The sequence below is a fragment of the Thamnophis elegans genome, chromosome 13 (assembly GCF_009769535.1).
Source record: "Thamnophis elegans isolate rThaEle1 chromosome 13, rThaEle1.pri, whole genome shotgun sequence".
Taxonomy (NCBI): domain Eukaryota; kingdom Metazoa; phylum Chordata; class Lepidosauria; order Squamata; family Colubridae; genus Thamnophis; species Thamnophis elegans.
In genome coordinates, this window is record NC_045553.1 from 17,365,755 (window position 1) to 17,383,941 (window position 18,187).

Here is an 18,187-nt window from a genome sequence, read left to right on the forward strand (position 1 = left end):
TTCGTACCATTCTATGGTCACTTCCAACATTAAAACAATTGATAACAGTACAATTATAAAATATGGTTTTATCACTTGACACAATGTAGTCAATTTTGCTTCTGTACCCAGATGGACTTTTCCACGTCCACTTTCTGCTAGCTTTTTTCTTGTAAAATGAGTTTATGATACAAAGTTCCTGTCCTTCATCAGACTCTACTAGGCCGTCGCCTCTATTATCACATTCACCAATTCCATACAGGTCAGTTGCTTTTTCTCCAGATATTGTTCTTCCCAGTCCTGCATTAAAGTCACCCATTAGTAGTTTGCATCGCCATTTTTTTTGTCTTGAAGGCGAGACACATTGTTGTAAAACTCTTCGACCTCATCATCACTATAGCTTACTGTTGGTGCGTAATCGTGGATGATTTGAAACATGTATTGTTCATTCAATTGAATGATACATTGGACTACTCCAATAGACTTTTAAATTTTACTATAGAATATTTCAGCTTTTGGTTGATGAGAAAACTAAATCCGCCATATTCTCCCTCTTCAGTACCTCTGGTGTAGAGGAAATGCCCAAACCTATCAAGTTCAACTCAATTTTCACTTTTTTTGTCATAATCCAGTGATATCCCAATGCATATTGTTGAGTTCAAACAGAAGTTCTAGAGGAGCATCCGTTTTCATTGTTCAAATGTTGACCATTCCTATGTCCAAAGTCCAAAGACTTTGATTTAACTCAGGGATTCTTAGCATCCTCTACCTTTGGGCAGGTCTTACTTCTGCCATGGTAGTTGCTTTAGGGCAGGGGTGTGAAACTCACGGCATCACATTGTTGTCACATGATGTATTGTGACTTCAAATTCGCTAAACTGGGGGTGTGCGTGGCCAGCATGGGATGCATCCGGCCTGTGGGCCGTGAGTTTCACACCCCTGCTCTAGGGCCTCCGGGGAATGAGGGCCGTTTTTTAAAGTTGTATCAGCATGTGGAAGGAATAGATCTGCCACGCTGGTCCAATGCGGGTTGGCAGATGTGATCGGTGTTAGTCTGGGGTAAAAATATATAAAATCACCTTATATATTTTTAAACCTTTGATTGGAAGTGCCCTTTGATTGGCTAAAAGATGGGCAGCTATATAAAAGTTTTAAACCTCCTCGAGACCTATAAGATCTCACAGATTAGGCCTCCTCCGAGTGCCATCCGCCAGCCAGTGCCGGCTGGCCACTACGCGGAGGAGAGCCTTTTCAGTAGCAGCTCCGACCCTTTGGAACGATCTCCCCGTGGAGATTCGTACCCTCACCACCCTTCAGACCTTCCGCACAGCCCTCAAGAGCTGGCTATCCCGTCAGGCCTGGGGGTAAAGATTATAATTCGCCCCCACCCGAATGCTGAATGAATGTTGTTTATTCTTTTAATTACGTGTTATGTCATATGTTATTGTATGTATCCCCTCCCATATAAGTTGTTAGCCGCCCTGAGTCCCCTCAGGGAAAAGGGCGGCCTATAAATAAACTTATTCTAATTCTAATTCTAATTCTAAAGAAACAAACAAATAAATAACTGGTAGCATGAAAGAGATGCCTACCTTTCTTTGCACCTGCTGCTTCAGCCTCTCAGCCGCAGGAGCCCAGAGCAGCAGTCGCTCTGCTCCATTCTCCACGCTCTGTTGTCCTGGCGAAAGAAATACATTGATCTGAAGTGCCCCAAATTGTTACCTTGGGAATGCAAACTGTGGAAGAGACCACACCTGATCCAGCTTCTCATGGCAGCCTGGGTGGGAGCAGAAGGCTCGGCTCTCCTTTGTGCATGCTCTGAATGCTTCCTCCTTTCACCTCGTGGCCCCTCCCCACAGCCTGCTGCAGTTTTCGTGCCCTATTACCCTTCCACTTGGAATAACAGATCTGCACAACATGTCTCTCCCCCCCCCTCCGTTTCTGTTGCTGCCTTTGCTGTTTCCTGGTTCTTCAGGATGGGACCTTCTTTATGGAATTTGTTCGAAGCCCCCGCGCAGCATCTCTCTTCCACACACAGGTCAGTTTTTGACAGGTCGAATACTCTTTGTGGCAATGCTACCCAATGTCCACATTCCTCCCTGGGGAAGGCCAAGTCCGTCAGCCTTCCAGGAAGACAACAAGAAACACGACCAGAGGAACTGATTCTATTTCATTGTAACAGAATCTTGCAAGTCTGAGAGTACAAATCTCTCACCATCTCCAAGAAACCTTGGACAGGCCCTTCTGAGCCTTTCTCCACCCACTGTGCAGCTGAGGGCTGTTTCCTCTCTTATCTGATTGTTCCCTAAGCAAAATCTCTTTGCCCTGTTTTTCCAAGGTCTTCCCCAGTACCATTACAGAGTCTGCACGAGTTACAAGGATGTGGTTTGGTTGAGGAGGAAAATGCTGTTTGCCTGCCCTTTTTGGTGCCCTTTCCATCCCTGGACTGTGGTTTTCTTTAGAAAGCAACCAGGCCGAAAGCTCTTGGCCCTTTTTCCTGTAGAGACAGGAGAAAAGTCTATGGGAGCTGGACCACCCTCGGCCTTCAGCTTGTGCAAAGGAGCAGAGAACAGAAGTTCTTGGCAACTTGATTTATGGTGGCCTTGATGTTTGGAAGACCTGAATTCCCCATTAGAGCAAAAGGCGCTTACACATCACAGCCCCCCTCTTCCGATTCCCCCAACCCAAACTCGGGCTGTTCTGCCTAGCCAGAATGACTACATGGCTCTGATACCGACCGGATTGAGAGCTGAATACCATGGTTGGGTCAAAGGGCTGTAAATTAGAGAGGAGGGGCTGGCCCATGGGTAGTGGCCTCTGCTCCAGATGTTGGAGACATTCCGCCCCAGTTGGCTTGCACTGCTGTCTTGAGGTTTGGCTGGGCAGATCCAGGCCCAGGTGAGGGTGCTGGCAGTGGAGGAAGGAATTTCTCAACTGTAGCAATTTGAAGATGTGTTGACTTTAACATGAGGAATTTGGGGAGTTGAAGTCCGCAGTTTGCCACGGTTGAGAAAACTCTGCTCAAGAACCAGTTCAGGTTAGTTGTGCTGTTGCTTATTCTGCAGAGGAGGACTTGAGGGGGTGGTGGGTAGGTGAGACCATTGCAATGAATTCAGGGCAGGGCCACCTCTGATTGCCTCCTGACCTTCTGCTTCCAGCGGCTGGGGAACCTGTACCAGCAGCCTTCTCTGAAAGGACACCTGGGCCCAGGAAAGAACCGAAGCTCCTCTGGCTCCCCTTTCAGCTCTTCAGGTGTTACTTGATAGAAAGGCAAAAATAGAAAATGGGGCAGAGGGGCTAAGATTTCTTTTATGGGCAAGTAAACAAATTGTACGTTGAGCAATTTCTCCCTGGCATAAATTGGGATTGCTTCTAACTAAAACAGGACAGGTCAATAGTTTGTGGAAGATTAGGACCTAGCACAGGAATTAACCATTTCCAGTAAAAAGAGGTAAAGATTCCTCAGTATTCATTCATAGATGCTGGAAAGAATGACCATTGGCTTACCTCAGCCGAATACTGAGATGCTGCAATAATCTTATTTATGTCCTGATGGAGACAAGTGTCCTCCACAGGCAATTTAGACTGCAGGTCTTTCAACCAAAGGTTGAAAGCCCTATTAAAAAAGGAGGCAGAAGTAGAGGCCTTAATGGCCCAGGCTACCGCTTGGTGTGTTTTGTGGCAAGCCTTTTCTGCCTTCCTATCCTCTGCCTTGAGACCCTCCATAAGATCAGCTGGATGAACCGAAGTAGATGTCAAGGAGGCCACTGGAGGATCTACAGGGAGTAATTTGAGGACATCTTCCAAATTTGCCTCCACTGAATAGAGTCTCTTATCCCATCCGCTTGGAGCGGCTAGGGTTAGGGTTAGGAAATCTGGCTGGGACTATTGGCGTTGCACCGTGTCCATAAACAGTTCAAACAGAGGGACAAGATCCTGGGCCAGAGCCTGCTTTTTGAACATGCTGTCCCTGGGACTAGGAGCGGCCGCTCCGGGGTTCCCTGTCCTGGTGGTCTTTGCCTTGTGCAAAATGGACTTAACTGTAGTGGGTTTGAATAACCCCGAGAATGCAGGGGTGTCTGGGGGGAGATCTTCATCCTCAGACAGTTCCTGATCATCCTAATCCTGCTCATACCCTACAGAAACCTCGCTAATGGCAGAAGATTCCAAGGATGGGTGCCTCACCCTGCGCGTGAAGGGCCCAGAGTCCTTCCTGTGCCCGCCTTCTGATTGGCTATCTTTGCGCTGAAATACTTCAGCTATGCCCTGTGAAATGGCACGTACAATCACTCCTGCACTTCAGAAGAAAGCACGATGCCCCTGTCCTTCCTGGAGCGATGCCTAGCCTGAGGAGGGGTGAAAGAAGGCTCTGGGCCTCAAAGCCTGGGAGGAGACTCGGGAGGGGAGCCTGCCTCAGACTGAAAAGAATGGCCTGGAGAGCTGGGGCCCACCACTGAGTTGTCAGGGGACAAATCTAGGTCCTCGCCCTCCTCCTCCAATACGTGCAGGGGGTCTGGGTGATTAACGGGGGAGGGATCCCTCTCTTCCTAAAGCCAAGCAGATCTGCCCTGGTGCTGGGCGTTTGGGGCTGCTTCCCCTGAGGCCTTGCCCTTTCCTGCCATCCTGCTCCTCCCTTGGGCCTTGCCCCGGGTGCTGCCCCCGGGCGGGCCAGAGCTACCGTGTCCTGAAGGCCCAGGCTGCTCCGATGCGGCGTTAGGCATCTCTGCAGGCTCAGGTGGATCTGCTGGCTGGGGCCCTCTCACAGCAGCCAAGAGGGAGGAAAGCGTTCTCGCTGGGAAACGGTAGCCAAGCACGCCTTGTTTCCAAACCTCAGCTCCCAGCTGCGTGGTTTTGCTTTCTCTGTTACCAGCGTCACTGTGGGAGGCAGAGGCTGCGCAGTAGTTGGTAGTGGAGGACCTGGAGAATGACCACTTGGTAGCCAAAACAGCGCGCCTGCCCAGAAACAAAAATTAAGGCTTGGGTGGTAGCAGCGCTGCCAGCGACCCGGACAATGCCCACACACTACCCGGCGGCAATCCTCCCAGGAGTTGAGCAGCGCAGGCAGTCTTATGATTGGCCACTACACGCAGGGAGGGGGGGGTGTTCCAAAATGGCGGCCACAGCCATGTCAGCCGCAAAAAGGGGAAAAGCCGGCTCTTTAAAATCGGAAGCAGGGTAAGCTGTTCGCGGCGCCAGACGCCCGCAGCAACCTCTCAGCTAGTCAAGGAATGGAGGCAAGCATCCCCCCCCCAACAGCTCACTCCTTGCTCTCTCACCTCATAGCTTGATCCGATGCATCAAAAAATGGGGGAAAGGGAGAAAAATACACACAAGTAAAATAACAAGTTAAAACAATAAATCTGTGTGCTCAATTTAGAGAGTCCAAGCCGAATTACATAAAAACAGCTCGAGTTCAACCTCAAATGGGAAGCTATATAAGTATAATTATGAACCACTATGGCATAGCATACAGACAGAGATGAAAAATTGGGAGAAATTACAATTATCGTTGCTGGGAATAATAGCAGCTGTGGAAATGAATATTCTACCTAAATTTTTATTTCTTTTTCAAATGATACCAATACTTAAAAAAGATGTGAATTTGCTAGAATGGCAGAAGGGCATTAATAAATTTGTATGGGCAGGAAAGAAGCCAAGAATAAAACTAAAAATAATGCAAGACGTGCGTGAGAGAGGAGGCTTGAAATTACCCAATTTAAAACTATATTATGAAACTGTAGTTTTATTGGTAATTAGTGATTGGATTAACGTAACAGATGACAGAATACTTAATATTGAAGGGCATGATTTGGTATATGGATGGCATGCTTATTTGCTATATAACAAAAAGGTGGATAAGAACTTTAAAAGTCATATTTTAAGGAATGCTCTACTGCGGGTCTGGAAAAAATATCAATACGAATTATGGAATAAGATACCCATGTGGGCAATTCCTAGACACGTAATAGAAAATATAAATATAGTAGAAAAACAGGATGTAATTACATACAGCTTCTTACCTTAGAAAATGGTGTATTACAGTTAAAACCTTTGAATGTACTAAAAGAAGAAAAGGCAATTCAATCATGGTTTCAGTATGGGCAGTTACAAGCCAGATGGAAAATAGATCAAAAAGTCGGCTTTATGCAAGTCGAGGATAATTTACTCAAACAAATTAGAGATCGAAGTCCAATGCATATAAAGAGATTATATAATGTATTAATAGAAATGGATTCGGAAACAGAACTAGTTAAAGACTGTATGATAAAGTGGGCTCAAAATTTTGAAGAACCAATAATGTTGGATACATGGGAAAAAATTTGGGTAAGAAATGTAAAATTTACACAAGCCCAAAATTTGAGAGAAAACTTTTATAAGATGTTTTATAGATGGCATTTAGATCCTAAAAAATTGGCTTCTATGTATCCGAATTTACAACCTAAATGCTGGGGATGTGACTGTGCTGATGCTACTTACTTTCATATATGGTGGACTTGCAAAAAGGTTAAAGCATTTTGGATAAAAATATGGTGGATTAGGCAAAATGTTCTTTAAAAAAGGATAAAGTTTACCGCTCAGTTATTTTTGTTAGTTATAATTACTGATTGTACAGTTGTAGAGATTAACCTGATTTTGCATTTAATAACCGCAGCTAGACTGTTGGTGGCACAATATTAGAAGAAGGAAGATTTGCCCACTATTCAAGAATGGACATTGAAAGTAACAAACCTAGCTGAGATGGCTAAAATATCTGCATATCTTAAGGACATTCAAACGAGAGATATAAACTGGAGTGGAAAAAATGGATTGATTATACTCAAATACGGGACTAAGAAATTTCAGATAGCTTATGACTAAAGAAACTAGGAATGATATAAATTGTTTAGAGCTAGCCTAGCAAGGAGGAGTTAAAGCTCAAGTGAAAGATGTTATTAACTTTTTTTCTTTTTAAGCTTATTTTAGAATGTTTTTGTTAAAGATTTATACCCTGTAGGTTCTGGGAAGTCGGGGGGGGGGGAGGTTGGGGGGGAGGGAAGTAAATATTTGTAAAAGTTTGTTTTTCAAAATTTTCATTAAAAAAAAACAACAGCTCGAGTTCACTTAAATTCATCCTGACTGGGCCAGACCGAGTTAAAAAAGCTGCCCTTAAGGAGGAACAGGAGGCGTGGCCAAAGAATTGGAACCATACTAATTTAACCCACAGGAGAATCTTCTTTTCCTAGCACAGAACTGGCAGTTGGAGAGGTTATCCTTGATAGGTGGCTGTTTTCTCATGGGTTCTTCCTCCAGATGTTGCTTCAGGTCAAAGGGAGGCTGGCCTTTCTAGACCCAGCTGATTTTCGGCTGATTTTCCAGGTCACCTAGATTATGTATCTGCCTTCACTACTCCTGAACGCCGGACCAATTCTCATTTTCATGATGGATGTTTTCATTATTGAAGCCTTTTGATGCTTGGGAGGATACACCTGAAACTCCCAAGAATATACACTCGGGGCCAGCTCAGAGTTCCTCTGAGCGCCTGCAGGGCTTTATCGGGTGCTTTCAGGCCGATGACCTCCGTGGTGGCCACTGCTTCCCTTCCCCCAGGTCTCTGTCGACCAGTCTGTCCCAGGAGTCCTGGAAAGCAGCACTGCTGTCAACCCACCCCCGCCTGCAGATCGTAGCAACATTCAAGCCAGCGCTCTCCACGGAGGAGACCAGACCTCGGCCACCTCTGGTCCTGTGGAAAACAGGTAAGAAGGGCCAGGCGGGGCTTTGAGTGAAGATCTGAGAGCTGTCCTTGAATGGATGTCTCCTGCCTTTGTGGCTGTCCTGCAGTCCTTTCCCAGCTGAGGGCATCTTTTCTTTCGATTCTGCAGCTCCCAGCCGTCCTCTGCCACTTCCCTGACGTCTTCCTCTACTTTGCTGGAAATACTTGAAGCTATGAAACACCCCACGTAGGTTTCCTCCGCCCCTGGCAGCCCCTTTGTGAAAGAGGGTGTGGCAAGTGGAGTCCAGCCATTTCCCTCCTCGTGGGAATCTCGAGGCAGGCATCACAGGGCCGTGGGGGGGGGGGGGAAGAGAGGCAAAGGTTGGGGACAGGTGAGAAGACTCTGGGCGTCCTTTACCTGGATCTTGCTTGGCTCTCAGCACAGGGATCCAGCTGCTCTCAGAGCAGAAAGGCCTCTCCCCCTCCTGCTTCATCAGCGCAGAAGTCGTGCACTGGCTGGTGAACATGGTGGAAGGAGTGCAGACGCAGGCCATGGCCATCGACATCATGCAGGTGAGGAGCTCTTGGCAGCCCTCTGGCGTTCTCTCTCTGCAGCCTGGATGGGATTCCTCCCTTCTGCCTTAAGGAAGACTGGGCATCGCTTCAGGAGCCCAGGGGGGAGGGAAGGAGGAGGGCTTCCTGGCAGAATCTGGGGGCTTCAGGCAGCCTTGGGGACAATTAGAGAAAGTTCCACCTGTCCTTCGTCCTGGAACAGGGTCCCTTTCCTCCCTTGGGAATTCCTGCCTACCTCTCCCTGTAGACCAGGGGTATCAAACTCAAGGCCCGGGGGCCGGATCTGGTCCGGGGTGTGTGTGTGCTTAGATCTGGCTCGTGGACCGGCCCACGGTGTCTCTGCCAGTGAAAATGGAGCTCAGGAGGGCCACGGGCAGTCCCCTCAAGCTCCATTTTTGCTGGCAGAGGGTTGCAGGAGGCCTTCCCAGCTGAAAATGGAGCCAGGGAGCCCGATTTCACTGGCAGAGAGCTTGGGCCACCACAGGCATCCCCGATACGAGTGACGTTGAGCTGGGTATGCCCCCCCCCGAAGTCAAACACAACCTTGATGCAACCCTCAATGAAATAGTTTGACCCCCCCTGCTGTAGACAGTTGGAGATGAACAGATTCTGTGGACCAGGATTCCCCTCCCCCGCCCTTTTGCCTGCATGTCTGCTGGCTGTCCTTCCAGCTGAAGCCACTCTTCGTTTTACCTTCTCTCTAGAAAATGCTGGAGGAGCAGCTGATCATCCACGCTTCCGGAGAGGCACTTCGCACTTTTATTTATGGGTTTTACTTCTACAAGATGGTGGAAGACAAGGAGCAAGAGCGAGGTCAGGTTCCGGGTGGTTTGGGGCCACCTATGTCCCCTCCAGGGGCCCTGGGCTGCCTCCTTGGACTGCTAGAGAGCAAACGGGCGACACAAAAGAGGCCTGTGGAAAAGCAATGAAAACTTCCCTGCATCAAAGAGCCTTTCTGCGGGGGGGGGGGGGGGGAGAACAGCACGATGGGTTGATCACGGTCTCTCCTCCTCTCCTCACCCTCCCCTGCTCAGAAGGAGCCCCAGGAGGCACCATTCAACCTTCTATCTTGGGAGAGAAGCTTCTGGATTGGGGAGGGGGACAGATGGCTCTAACCTTGAGAGACCCCCGCCCCACCCTGGCATTCCTCTGCCCAAGGGGCAAGAGGTCAGCTGTCTCCCCGCGAGACTTCCCCCGACTTTTCTCTTTGAGCAAAAGGCTCTGCTGGAGGTTGCACCCCAGACTGATACCTGAGCAGGGAGAAAGTTCCTCCCCGCCATCTCCTGTGGGACCTTCCCCAGGCCCTGCCCCAACGGAGCATCTCTCCCCCTCTTCTGCAGGGGGCATCCAGCAGCCCTCCCTGTGGCACACGGCAGCCAAGGACGAGTTCTCCGCCTTCCAGCGCAAGTGGTTTGAGGTGGCCTTTGTGGCAGAAGAGCTCCTTCATTCGGACATCCCAGCCTTCCTCCTGCCATGGCTGCCCAGCCGCCCAGCCTCCTACGCCAGCAGGCACAGCTCCTTCAGCCGCAGCTTTGGAGGACGGAGCCAGGCGGCGGCGTTACTGGGTAACTGGAGCGCAGAGGGTGGGTGGGGGTTCTAGATGGTTCCAAATGTGGGTTTTCTGTTCCTCCAAGCTAGGTGAGACCTGGCCAGGAAGATGGGGGAGGAAGAGAGTGATCTGGAAATGTTGCATTGACTCCCGTGTTAGAGCGTTTAAGCCAGGGTTCTCCAACCTTCACAACTTTAAAGATTTGTGGACTTCAATTCCCAGAATTTCCCCGCCAGTAAAGCTGGCGAGGGAATTCTGGGAGCTGAAGTCCATATGTTTTAAAGTTGCCAAATTTGGAGATTCCTGCTTTAGGCCATGATGGGTATTGCTGAACCAAAATCACCTGAGAAAGTTAATCTCAGGTATCTGGGAATGTCCTTCCCTGCTATGTTCTCATATATTTATGTAATAGAAAATATGTTCAAAGGCCAGCAGGTGAAAAAAAAATTAAGGGAGAATAAAATAACCCTGAAAATAAAGTTAAATATAAAAGGTGAAAACTACAGGATGACAGAAATCCGGTAACAAGGATCAACAGCATTAGGACAAATCCAATATTGTTGGTTGCTTGGTGGTTTTCTTGCAGATGTTTCATGACCCAACTAGGTAATATCATCAGTGCTAGTCAGTCCCAGAGAGCAAACCCCATTCCCATTTAGCACTGATAATGTTCCCTGGTTGGGTCATGAAACATCTGGAAGAAAACTACCAAGCTCAGAGAGCACCAATGCCTCCCTCCCCCTAATCCTCCTCCTCCTCCTCTCCATTAACTCCATTTCCTTCGGTACTGATGATGTTACCTAGATGGGTCGTGAAATGTCTGCAAGAAAAGCCAAGCTCAGAGAGCACCAAGGACCCCACAGTTCAACCCTGAAGTACGAAGATTCTCTTCTGTGGAAGCCAATCTTCTCCTTTGGCTTGAGAGGGCAGCTGAGGAGAACTGGGCCTGGGTCTTTGGCCTTGGCCTTAAGAGTGGGATGGAGTTCCACTCTTGGGAGGTGGGGCGTTGAAAAGGGAGGGCACCTGGAGCCATGGAAGAGAGCCTGCACAGGCCTAGGCCAGGTCTTCAGGTTGTTTAACTACCTGCCCTCTGACATTGCTGTGGAGAAGCTCTTCAGAGGGCAGCAGAGGTGACACAGCAGGACCAGGGGGGCTCTGGCCTAGTTTCCCCCCAGTCACCCCAGGTGCATTTCCTAAACTCCTGGCAGGTTTCTGCCCCAACTTCCTCTAAACTGAAAAAGTAACCGAAAGTGGCAGTGGGGAGGACACCCTGGAGTGACCCAAGTCAGCCAAAATGTTTGCCTTCCATTCTGAAGGGAATTAAAGAGGCCAGTGAGTGGCTGATTAAGGAAAATTCAACCATTAGCTGCAGCAACAAATGCAGGCTCTTGGCTCATTTCCTTATTCCACCTGGGTCACAGCATTGGAGGTGCCACCTGGGGGCACCCAAAATAACAGGACTGCAGAGTCTCTGGAGCACCCAGGATTAAACGCCTGGAATAAGGGCTGGTCCTGCTTCCTGTACAGCTTACGGGTGAGCAGGCTGCCCAGAGGCTGATCTGTCCCATTTGCCCTTCCTCCCTTCCCTTATGTTCTTCGGCTCCTCTCCGGGCAGCTGCCACAGTGCCCGAACAGCGGACAGTGACCTTGGACGTGGACATCAACAACCGCACGGACCGGCTGGAGTGGTGCAGCTGTTACTACCACGGCAACTTCTCCCTCAGTGCCGCCTTTGAGATCAAGCTGCACTGGATGGCGGTGACGGCAGCTGTTCTCTTTGAGATGGTGAGCTCTGGCAGATGGGCATCCTGGGGGAGGGGTCAGAACGGCCTCTGGCGGATCTGCGGGTTTCCAAGGATGTGTCTGGTCCTCATTTGAGCCCGGTTTTCCCATCGCCCTCCCCTGTGTCCACAGGTCCAAGGCTGGCATCGCAAAGCCACTTCCTGTGGGTTCCTGCTGGTCCCAGTCCTGGAGGGGCCGTTTGCGCTGCCCAGTTACTTGTACGGAGATCCCCTTCGAGCCCAGCTGTTCATCCCACTCAGCATCAGCTGTCTGCTGAAAGAGGGCAGCGAGCACCTCTTTGATGGTGAGCGGGGGAACGGGGGGGACGGTTGCTTTTCATGCCAGGGGTAAGGATCTGCCTCAACTGCTCTCCCAAGAAAGCAAAACTCTTGGAACCAGCTATATTCCAAAAGGAAACTGAGTCATTGCAGGAGAGTCAGGTGGGGTCTGAAATCCAGGCGCCAAGAAGCGGATAACTAATTGCCCCCGTCAATCACCACCACCACCACCACCTTTCTCAGGGCAACCTTTGAACCTCCCTTCTCTGAAGCTCCCAAGCACTTACAGCAAATGTGAAAGCATGAAAACTATGCCTGGTGGCAACTCTGCCTGTCTGTTTATTTATGAAATGTACCGTATTTTTCAGAGTTTAAAATGCACCAAGATTTTGAAGAGGCAAATTTTTTAAAAAAGCTTTTGCACTCTGCAGACTCCAAAAATGGCCCATTTTTCACAAAAACAGGCCCGTTTTTGGGGGGGGGGGGGGGGAAAGCATGCATAGCCTTTAGGAGGCTTATAGAGTGCTCCTGGGGGCTAGGAGGGGACAAAAACGAGCAAAAACCAGCCAATTTTTCACTCATTTCTGCCCTCCCCAGCCCCCAGGAGCTAGCATGGCCATTTTGGTAAAAGGGGCGGGGTTTCGGGAGACAAAAAATACGTCCAGATTTTCAGCTTCTTCTTTTTTTTTGCAATTTTTTTTATTTTTAAACGTAAAAAACAACATAAAAAAATTTCTCATCCATTACATACAGCATGTCATTTGGTTACAAGTGTTTTTGCATCCATATTCTCAATTACATATACAATTACAGATTTTCCGTCTAATATAACTAGATATCTCACTTTCATTGTACAACATATATTCAATTACGATTAATATTTCTTTCTTTTCAATAAACCTAATTCCCTTATATTCTTTACAGATTTTCAGCGTCTTTTTTGAGGGAAAAAGGTGCGTCTTATACTCTGAAAAATACGGTATATGCTGCCTATCTCACTATCAAGTAACTGTTACAATATCAAAAGCAGGCGTAAAAACATTCAATATTAACCTAAGTTAAAAACAGAGATGCAACAGGATCTTCCTCCTAGTCCACTAACCGTCCCAATGTGGAATGTTCCCCTCAGATCCCCAGCCAATCAGCCATCCATGCCTTCATAATTGGAAGGTGAGCTCTTCCTCTACCTGAACCTGCAGAAACACTTGCATGGGTCTTCTTAGGAGGAGGAGAGCTGACAGGGAGGGGCAGGAGAGGGGAGTCCAGAGAATGGAAGAGGGAAGAAAGCATGGGACCAGCAACTCCTCCGCTAGGCCAGGGCAGGCAATTCCAGCAGTGGCGCAGCAGAGACCGGGCAGGGAAGGACTTTGTCTACTAACTTGGGTGGGAGAGGCTGAATCACCTGGAGCTCTGGGGAGACCAGCTCAGGGCTTTCTTGGTATCAAAGAAGGTAACGCACAAGCATTTCCCAGTTGTTGATTCTCCATAAAGCTTCACGGGAATTGCCCCAAAAGTCCTGGGATCTTGGTAGCAACCAGAACCTCCCTCCTGGTTTTCTTTGCAGGCTTTGAGCCAGAAACCTATTGGGACCGGATGCACCTTCTGCAGGAGGCCATTGCACAAAGGTGAGCAGGAGAGGTGCAGCTGGCCAGGAGGGAGGGGCAGTGGGGGACCCAAGGCCTAGAAGGAAGCTAGAAAGTCCGCAGTGCCTCCCCCGCAAGGCTGGGCTTTACTTTTCCTTCCTCTGCTCCTAATCCAGAGAAGAAGCACAGCATTGGATGGGGAGATTTCAGTGGGGCGATGAAGCTTCGGGCAGGCCAGGCTCTGGAGGGACTAGCCCTACATGACGTGCCTCTCCTTACGTGCTCAACAAGAGCTGCGCTTTGTTCCCACCAGGTTTGGATTTGTACAGGATAAATACTCGGCCTCTGCCTTCAACTTCCCTGCAGAGAACAAGCCCCAGTATATCCATGTTACAGGTGAGCTCTGTTTCCCTTCTGGAGTGGAGGTGGTGAGTCCTGCATCAGATTGCTTCTGGGCAGGTGACAGATACATCCAAAGGGGAGGCTGCAGCCCTTGTCTGGCAGTTCCAGGACCCCGCAGACAGCAAGGAAGCCAGAAGAGCCTTCTTCCTGGAAGCTCACCTCTCTGTGTGCCCACGTACCTCTGCCCTGCCCTGCTCTTGCTGCTGGGCACAGGAGAAAAAGGGCTTGCCATGGCTCTCTGCTTCTGTCCTACTCTTGCTGCCCTGAGGGCCCCACCCCAGCCTCTGGCTGGTTGATGGCCATGGCTAGTCCAAAGCCCAGCCAGCCGGTGTGATGCTTCTTGCCGCTGCTCCTTCCCACCCTGCCAGCTTCAAGTGAAACTGAACTTCTGCTTCAGAACTCTGCTTTGCTCAGGAAGAATTCTGGGCTCCTAGCAGGGCTCTGGTTTGTGTAAAACCAGAGAACGCTGTAAACTTTGCTTCCACAGTAGCAGCCCACCTTCTAGAATGGGCTGGAGAACCGTGGCCTTTTTATGACTTATGGGCTTCTTGCCGGCTCAGGGATTCTGGGAGTTGAAGTCCACAAGTCATAAACAGGCCATGGTTCTCCACCCCTGTTCTGGAAGAAGCCCCCCCGCCCCGCCCCCCGGTTGAGGTGGGCCCAAGGGACACGTCCCGCGCATTAAGCTCCTATTCTGGAAACCTTCCTCTCCCCACTCAGGCACAGTCTTCCTCCAGCTACCGTACTCCAAGCGGAAGTTCTCCGGACAGCAGCGCCGTCGACGCAATTCCACCAGCTCCGCCAACCAGAACGTCTTCTGCGAGGAGCGCATTGGCTATAACTGGGCCTACAACACCATGCTGACCAAAACATGGCGGTCCAGCGCCACTGGCGATGAGAAGTTTGCTGACCGGCTGCTGAAAGACTTCATGGACTTCTGCTGCAACAAGGACGGCCGGCTCATCTCCTTCTGGATGGGCTGTCTGGAGAAGATGCATGCCAGCGCGCCCTGAGCACAAAGGCAAACTCGGCCGGCAGCAGCCAAAGCCACATGGCAGACTTTGCATCCGAGCGAGCAACCAGGGCCTGCAAGGGCCAGACTGAGAGGGAGGAAGATTTGAGAAACCGGAAAATAGCGGAAGGCTGAGGCTGCAGATGCAATGTGTATATCAATATGTAAATATATACAGTATAAATATGGAATTTACAATTTAATCAATGGGAAAGAACATCCTTTCCCTCCGTTCTTTGTATTCTGAGGAGCCCACAGCCTATTTCAAAGGGAGGTAAGGAGGGAAAGAGCCAAAATGGCCACAGCTGAAGAGATCCCGGTCGAAAAGAGATTTTACAGGTGCCAGGTGGGAAGAAGCCAGAGAGGAAGATTTTGACCGGAAAGGATGAAGGAGAAAGATGGGATCCCCTGCTGAGAGGTGAAGCCAGAGAGAGGAGCAGAAGGAAGCCCCCCTGGCACCTTTGGTCTGGGAGTTCAAGTCCTGTCTCAGGCAAGAAAACCAGATGGGTGACTTTGGGCCAATTGCTAGGAGACGGGAGTTCTAGTCCAGCTTTAGGAATCAGAGCCAGCTAGGTGACCTTCAACTGGTGACTCTCAACCCAGCCCACCTCACAGGGTGGTGGTGGTTGTGGAGAAAACAAGAGGGAGGAGTATTGATATGTTCGCCCCCATGAATTATTTGTAAATATTTAATAAAGGTGGACTGTAAATAAAAGAAATGCATAATAAATAAATCTGGGCCCAGGTGTCTCCCAAAGGGAAGGAAGAGCCTTGCTAGCCTCCACATTCCTGCCTGTTCAAGAAGGGAGCAAAGCCTGCCCTCCTCCTCCCCAGATTCAGCCCAGTTCCCCAGAAGCCCTTGTTCCAACAGGAGGAGGATTCCTCCAAAGGAGGCTGGTGCCCACCTTGCCAGGCAAAGCTCAGAAGCTGCTGAGTGAAACAGAAGGCCAGCATGGCAGGCCCTGCATAGAGGAAGAGGAGGCAGAGCGGAAGGTCCTGCCTGCCGGAGGTGCAGGCAAGGACACCTGCAGGTCTCCACAAGGGCTGAGTGGGGGGATTTGGCCAAGGAGGCCTCCTGCTTCTTCAATTGGTATGCTGCCCATCTCTCTCTCCAGGGACTCTGGGCAGCTGCCTGGGCATTGGCCCTTACCCAAGCGAAGGGGCTGTGGGAGTGCAGCCTTCCTTCCCCAAACCCTCTGGCTTTACACCACCAGCATCAGTGGGGCCTTTGGGCACTTGCTGGCGCTATCAGCCATCCACCAGAGCATGCATCTCTTGCTGGAGGAGCCACCTCGCTAAGGACACATTGGTCCCCTCAGGCAGAGAGAGGAAGCTGGGCACGTGCCAGAACACCGCCCCCCCCCCCCGCTGCCCCCAGCAAGGCAAAAGCAGCTGCCCTGCTTGAGAAGCAATGCAGCAAAGATCGGGGGAGAGAAAAGGGGGTCCCGAAGGCCGCCTCTGGAGCGAGACGGGGCGGCTGCCGTCCCTTACCAGCTAAGTCGAAGGGGAGGCGGGGCTGCGTGGCACGGGGGGAAAGAGCAAAAGCCTCCATTGCAGCCAGTAATGGTTGGCGGCCGCTGCCGCCTTTCCCGGCTGCTGTCCACCGGCCGCTCACCCGGGCACGAGAGAGCTTCGAGTCCGGCACGGCGCCCGGGAGGCAGCTGCGCACGCCGGCCGGCACTGGCAGGTAAAGGAGCTCCGCTGGGCGCTTTCTCCCCTGCCGGCGACCCCTGCTGCGCCCCGCGGGCAGCGCCGAGGTCGGGCCGGTGCTTCCTGAAGCCTGGCGGCCACTTCCTGCAAATCCGCTGACCGGCGTCTCCCACGCAGCCGGAAAACGGGCCAAGCGTCGGGATGGCTTTGCGGGTCTTGGAGCGCCCCCTCCGCCTTTCCAGCCACGGGAGCCCCAGGCCCGCTCCTGGCTCGCCCGGAGGCGGCGGCGGCGGCGGCTGCGCCTCGGTCTGTCGGTCTACAGGGACCGCGGCTCTCCCCCATCGCCAACCCCGGTTGCTGAGAGGGGCCCGGGCAGGGACGGCCTAAGAACACCGGCGATAACCTGATCATTGGTTCCACCATGAAACTGTCCCCTCTCAGGAATCTTCTCCAATATGCTCAGAATCATAGGGTTGGAGAGGGTTTAGTGTAGAGGTGTCCAAACCTTAGCAATTTGGCTTGTGGACTTCAACTCCCACAATCCCCCATCCCTCTTCAGTAAGAGAGGGCACCTACTCACATTCATTTTGTTAATTTTTCATTCTGGATTCCCACAATCCTAGTATTGAGTTTCTTTCAACTCTTTTTTTCTACATTCAATTATCTCAAAATCCACTCTTGGCGTTGTAGTGATCTCTCTGACATTCAGAAACCTTTTGCCACCCTTGTATCCATCACTAATCTTCCCAGACTTTCATCATAAACAAATCAAATCTACCGTGGTTTTAGATTTCGTTATAGACCCCCATGAATAGATTTAAGCTTACAGATCTTCTTTTAAAGAGAACCGTGGCCATTGTTCTAATTCACTGTGGAGTTTCCAAATAGCCCATTCACTTTTTTCTCTGCTCTCTTGTCTCACTCCCACCCTTGCATTCATGTCAGCCAGTGGAACGTTTTGCCCCGGATTGTTCAAATCATTGCCAATTGTTCCCCAAAGTCGTCACAGGTTCTTTTTCAGTGTACAATGGAGCAGGATGTGCAGCTATCACCAAGCCATTAATTACTACATTCATACCCACCCACAGTAATCTCATGACTCCCATTCTTACTCCATGAGATAATATAACCCTTCCATTCTTCCTTGAACCCTCACACCTTGCTTCTTTGCATGCAGTCAGCTCCAGTCCAATTACGTTTTCAGTGTTAATGACCAACTTGGACTTTCTCCCCTTGTACTCTGTGGAAGGAGCATGTATGCCTTCTCCCTATTCTTGATTAAGTCTTCTCTGGTTTAAGGGCAGCTGACCCTCTTGTGCCTTCTTTCACCTCCTAAAGGAGAAAGCTAAGCTCAGGACGAGCCAGGTTATTTCCAGGAAGGCCATACTTGGCACAGTTTGGGGTAATAAAAGTCTCCCGTCACTGTGACTGCCTGCCTTTAGAGAGATCTCTTCTTTGTAGCAATCTAGCCGTGCCTTATTTTTCCCCTTTTCTCTTCCCAGTTTGTCTCCAAGTGGCCCAGTTAGCATAGAACCTGGTCCAAAGCATAGCCAAGGCGTGGCTGGTGCACAGGTAAGGCCCAATTACACAGTTCCCAGGGGGTTTGGCTGGATTATTGTTCCTTTTAGGAAGACTCATTTATTGTCAATCTTAATGGCAATCTAAAATGATTGTATTTTAAGCAATTTG

The 18,187-nt window shown here is 50.1% G+C and overlaps 1 protein-coding gene across 9 annotated transcripts in view; it reads left to right on the forward strand.

Annotated features, from left to right (window-relative positions):
- DEPDC5 (DEP domain containing 5, GATOR1 subcomplex subunit) overlaps positions 1-15,582 on the forward strand; it is an 84,512-nt gene extending 68,930 nt beyond the window's left edge. For 6 of the 9 annotated variants that reach the window (XM_032230073.1, XM_032230076.1, XM_032230078.1 and 3 more), the window contains 11 exons: positions 1,955-2,017; positions 7,567-7,712; positions 7,839-7,916; positions 8,110-8,242; positions 8,947-9,055; positions 9,583-9,807; positions 11,407-11,576; positions 11,706-11,877; positions 13,416-13,476; positions 13,748-13,830; positions 14,557-15,582. In XM_032230073.1, coding sequence (XP_032085964.1) covers positions 1,955-2,017; positions 7,567-7,712; positions 7,839-7,916; positions 8,110-8,242; positions 8,947-9,055; positions 9,583-9,807; positions 11,407-11,576; positions 11,706-11,877; positions 13,416-13,476; positions 13,748-13,830; positions 14,557-14,849 — 1,533 coding nt within the window. In that variant the 3' untranslated portion in view covers positions 14,850-15,582. The other 3 variants (XM_032230077.1, XM_032230080.1, XM_032230081.1) reach the window with 3 other exon arrangements.
- The last annotated feature ends 2,605 nt before the right edge of the window (positions 15,583-18,187 follow it).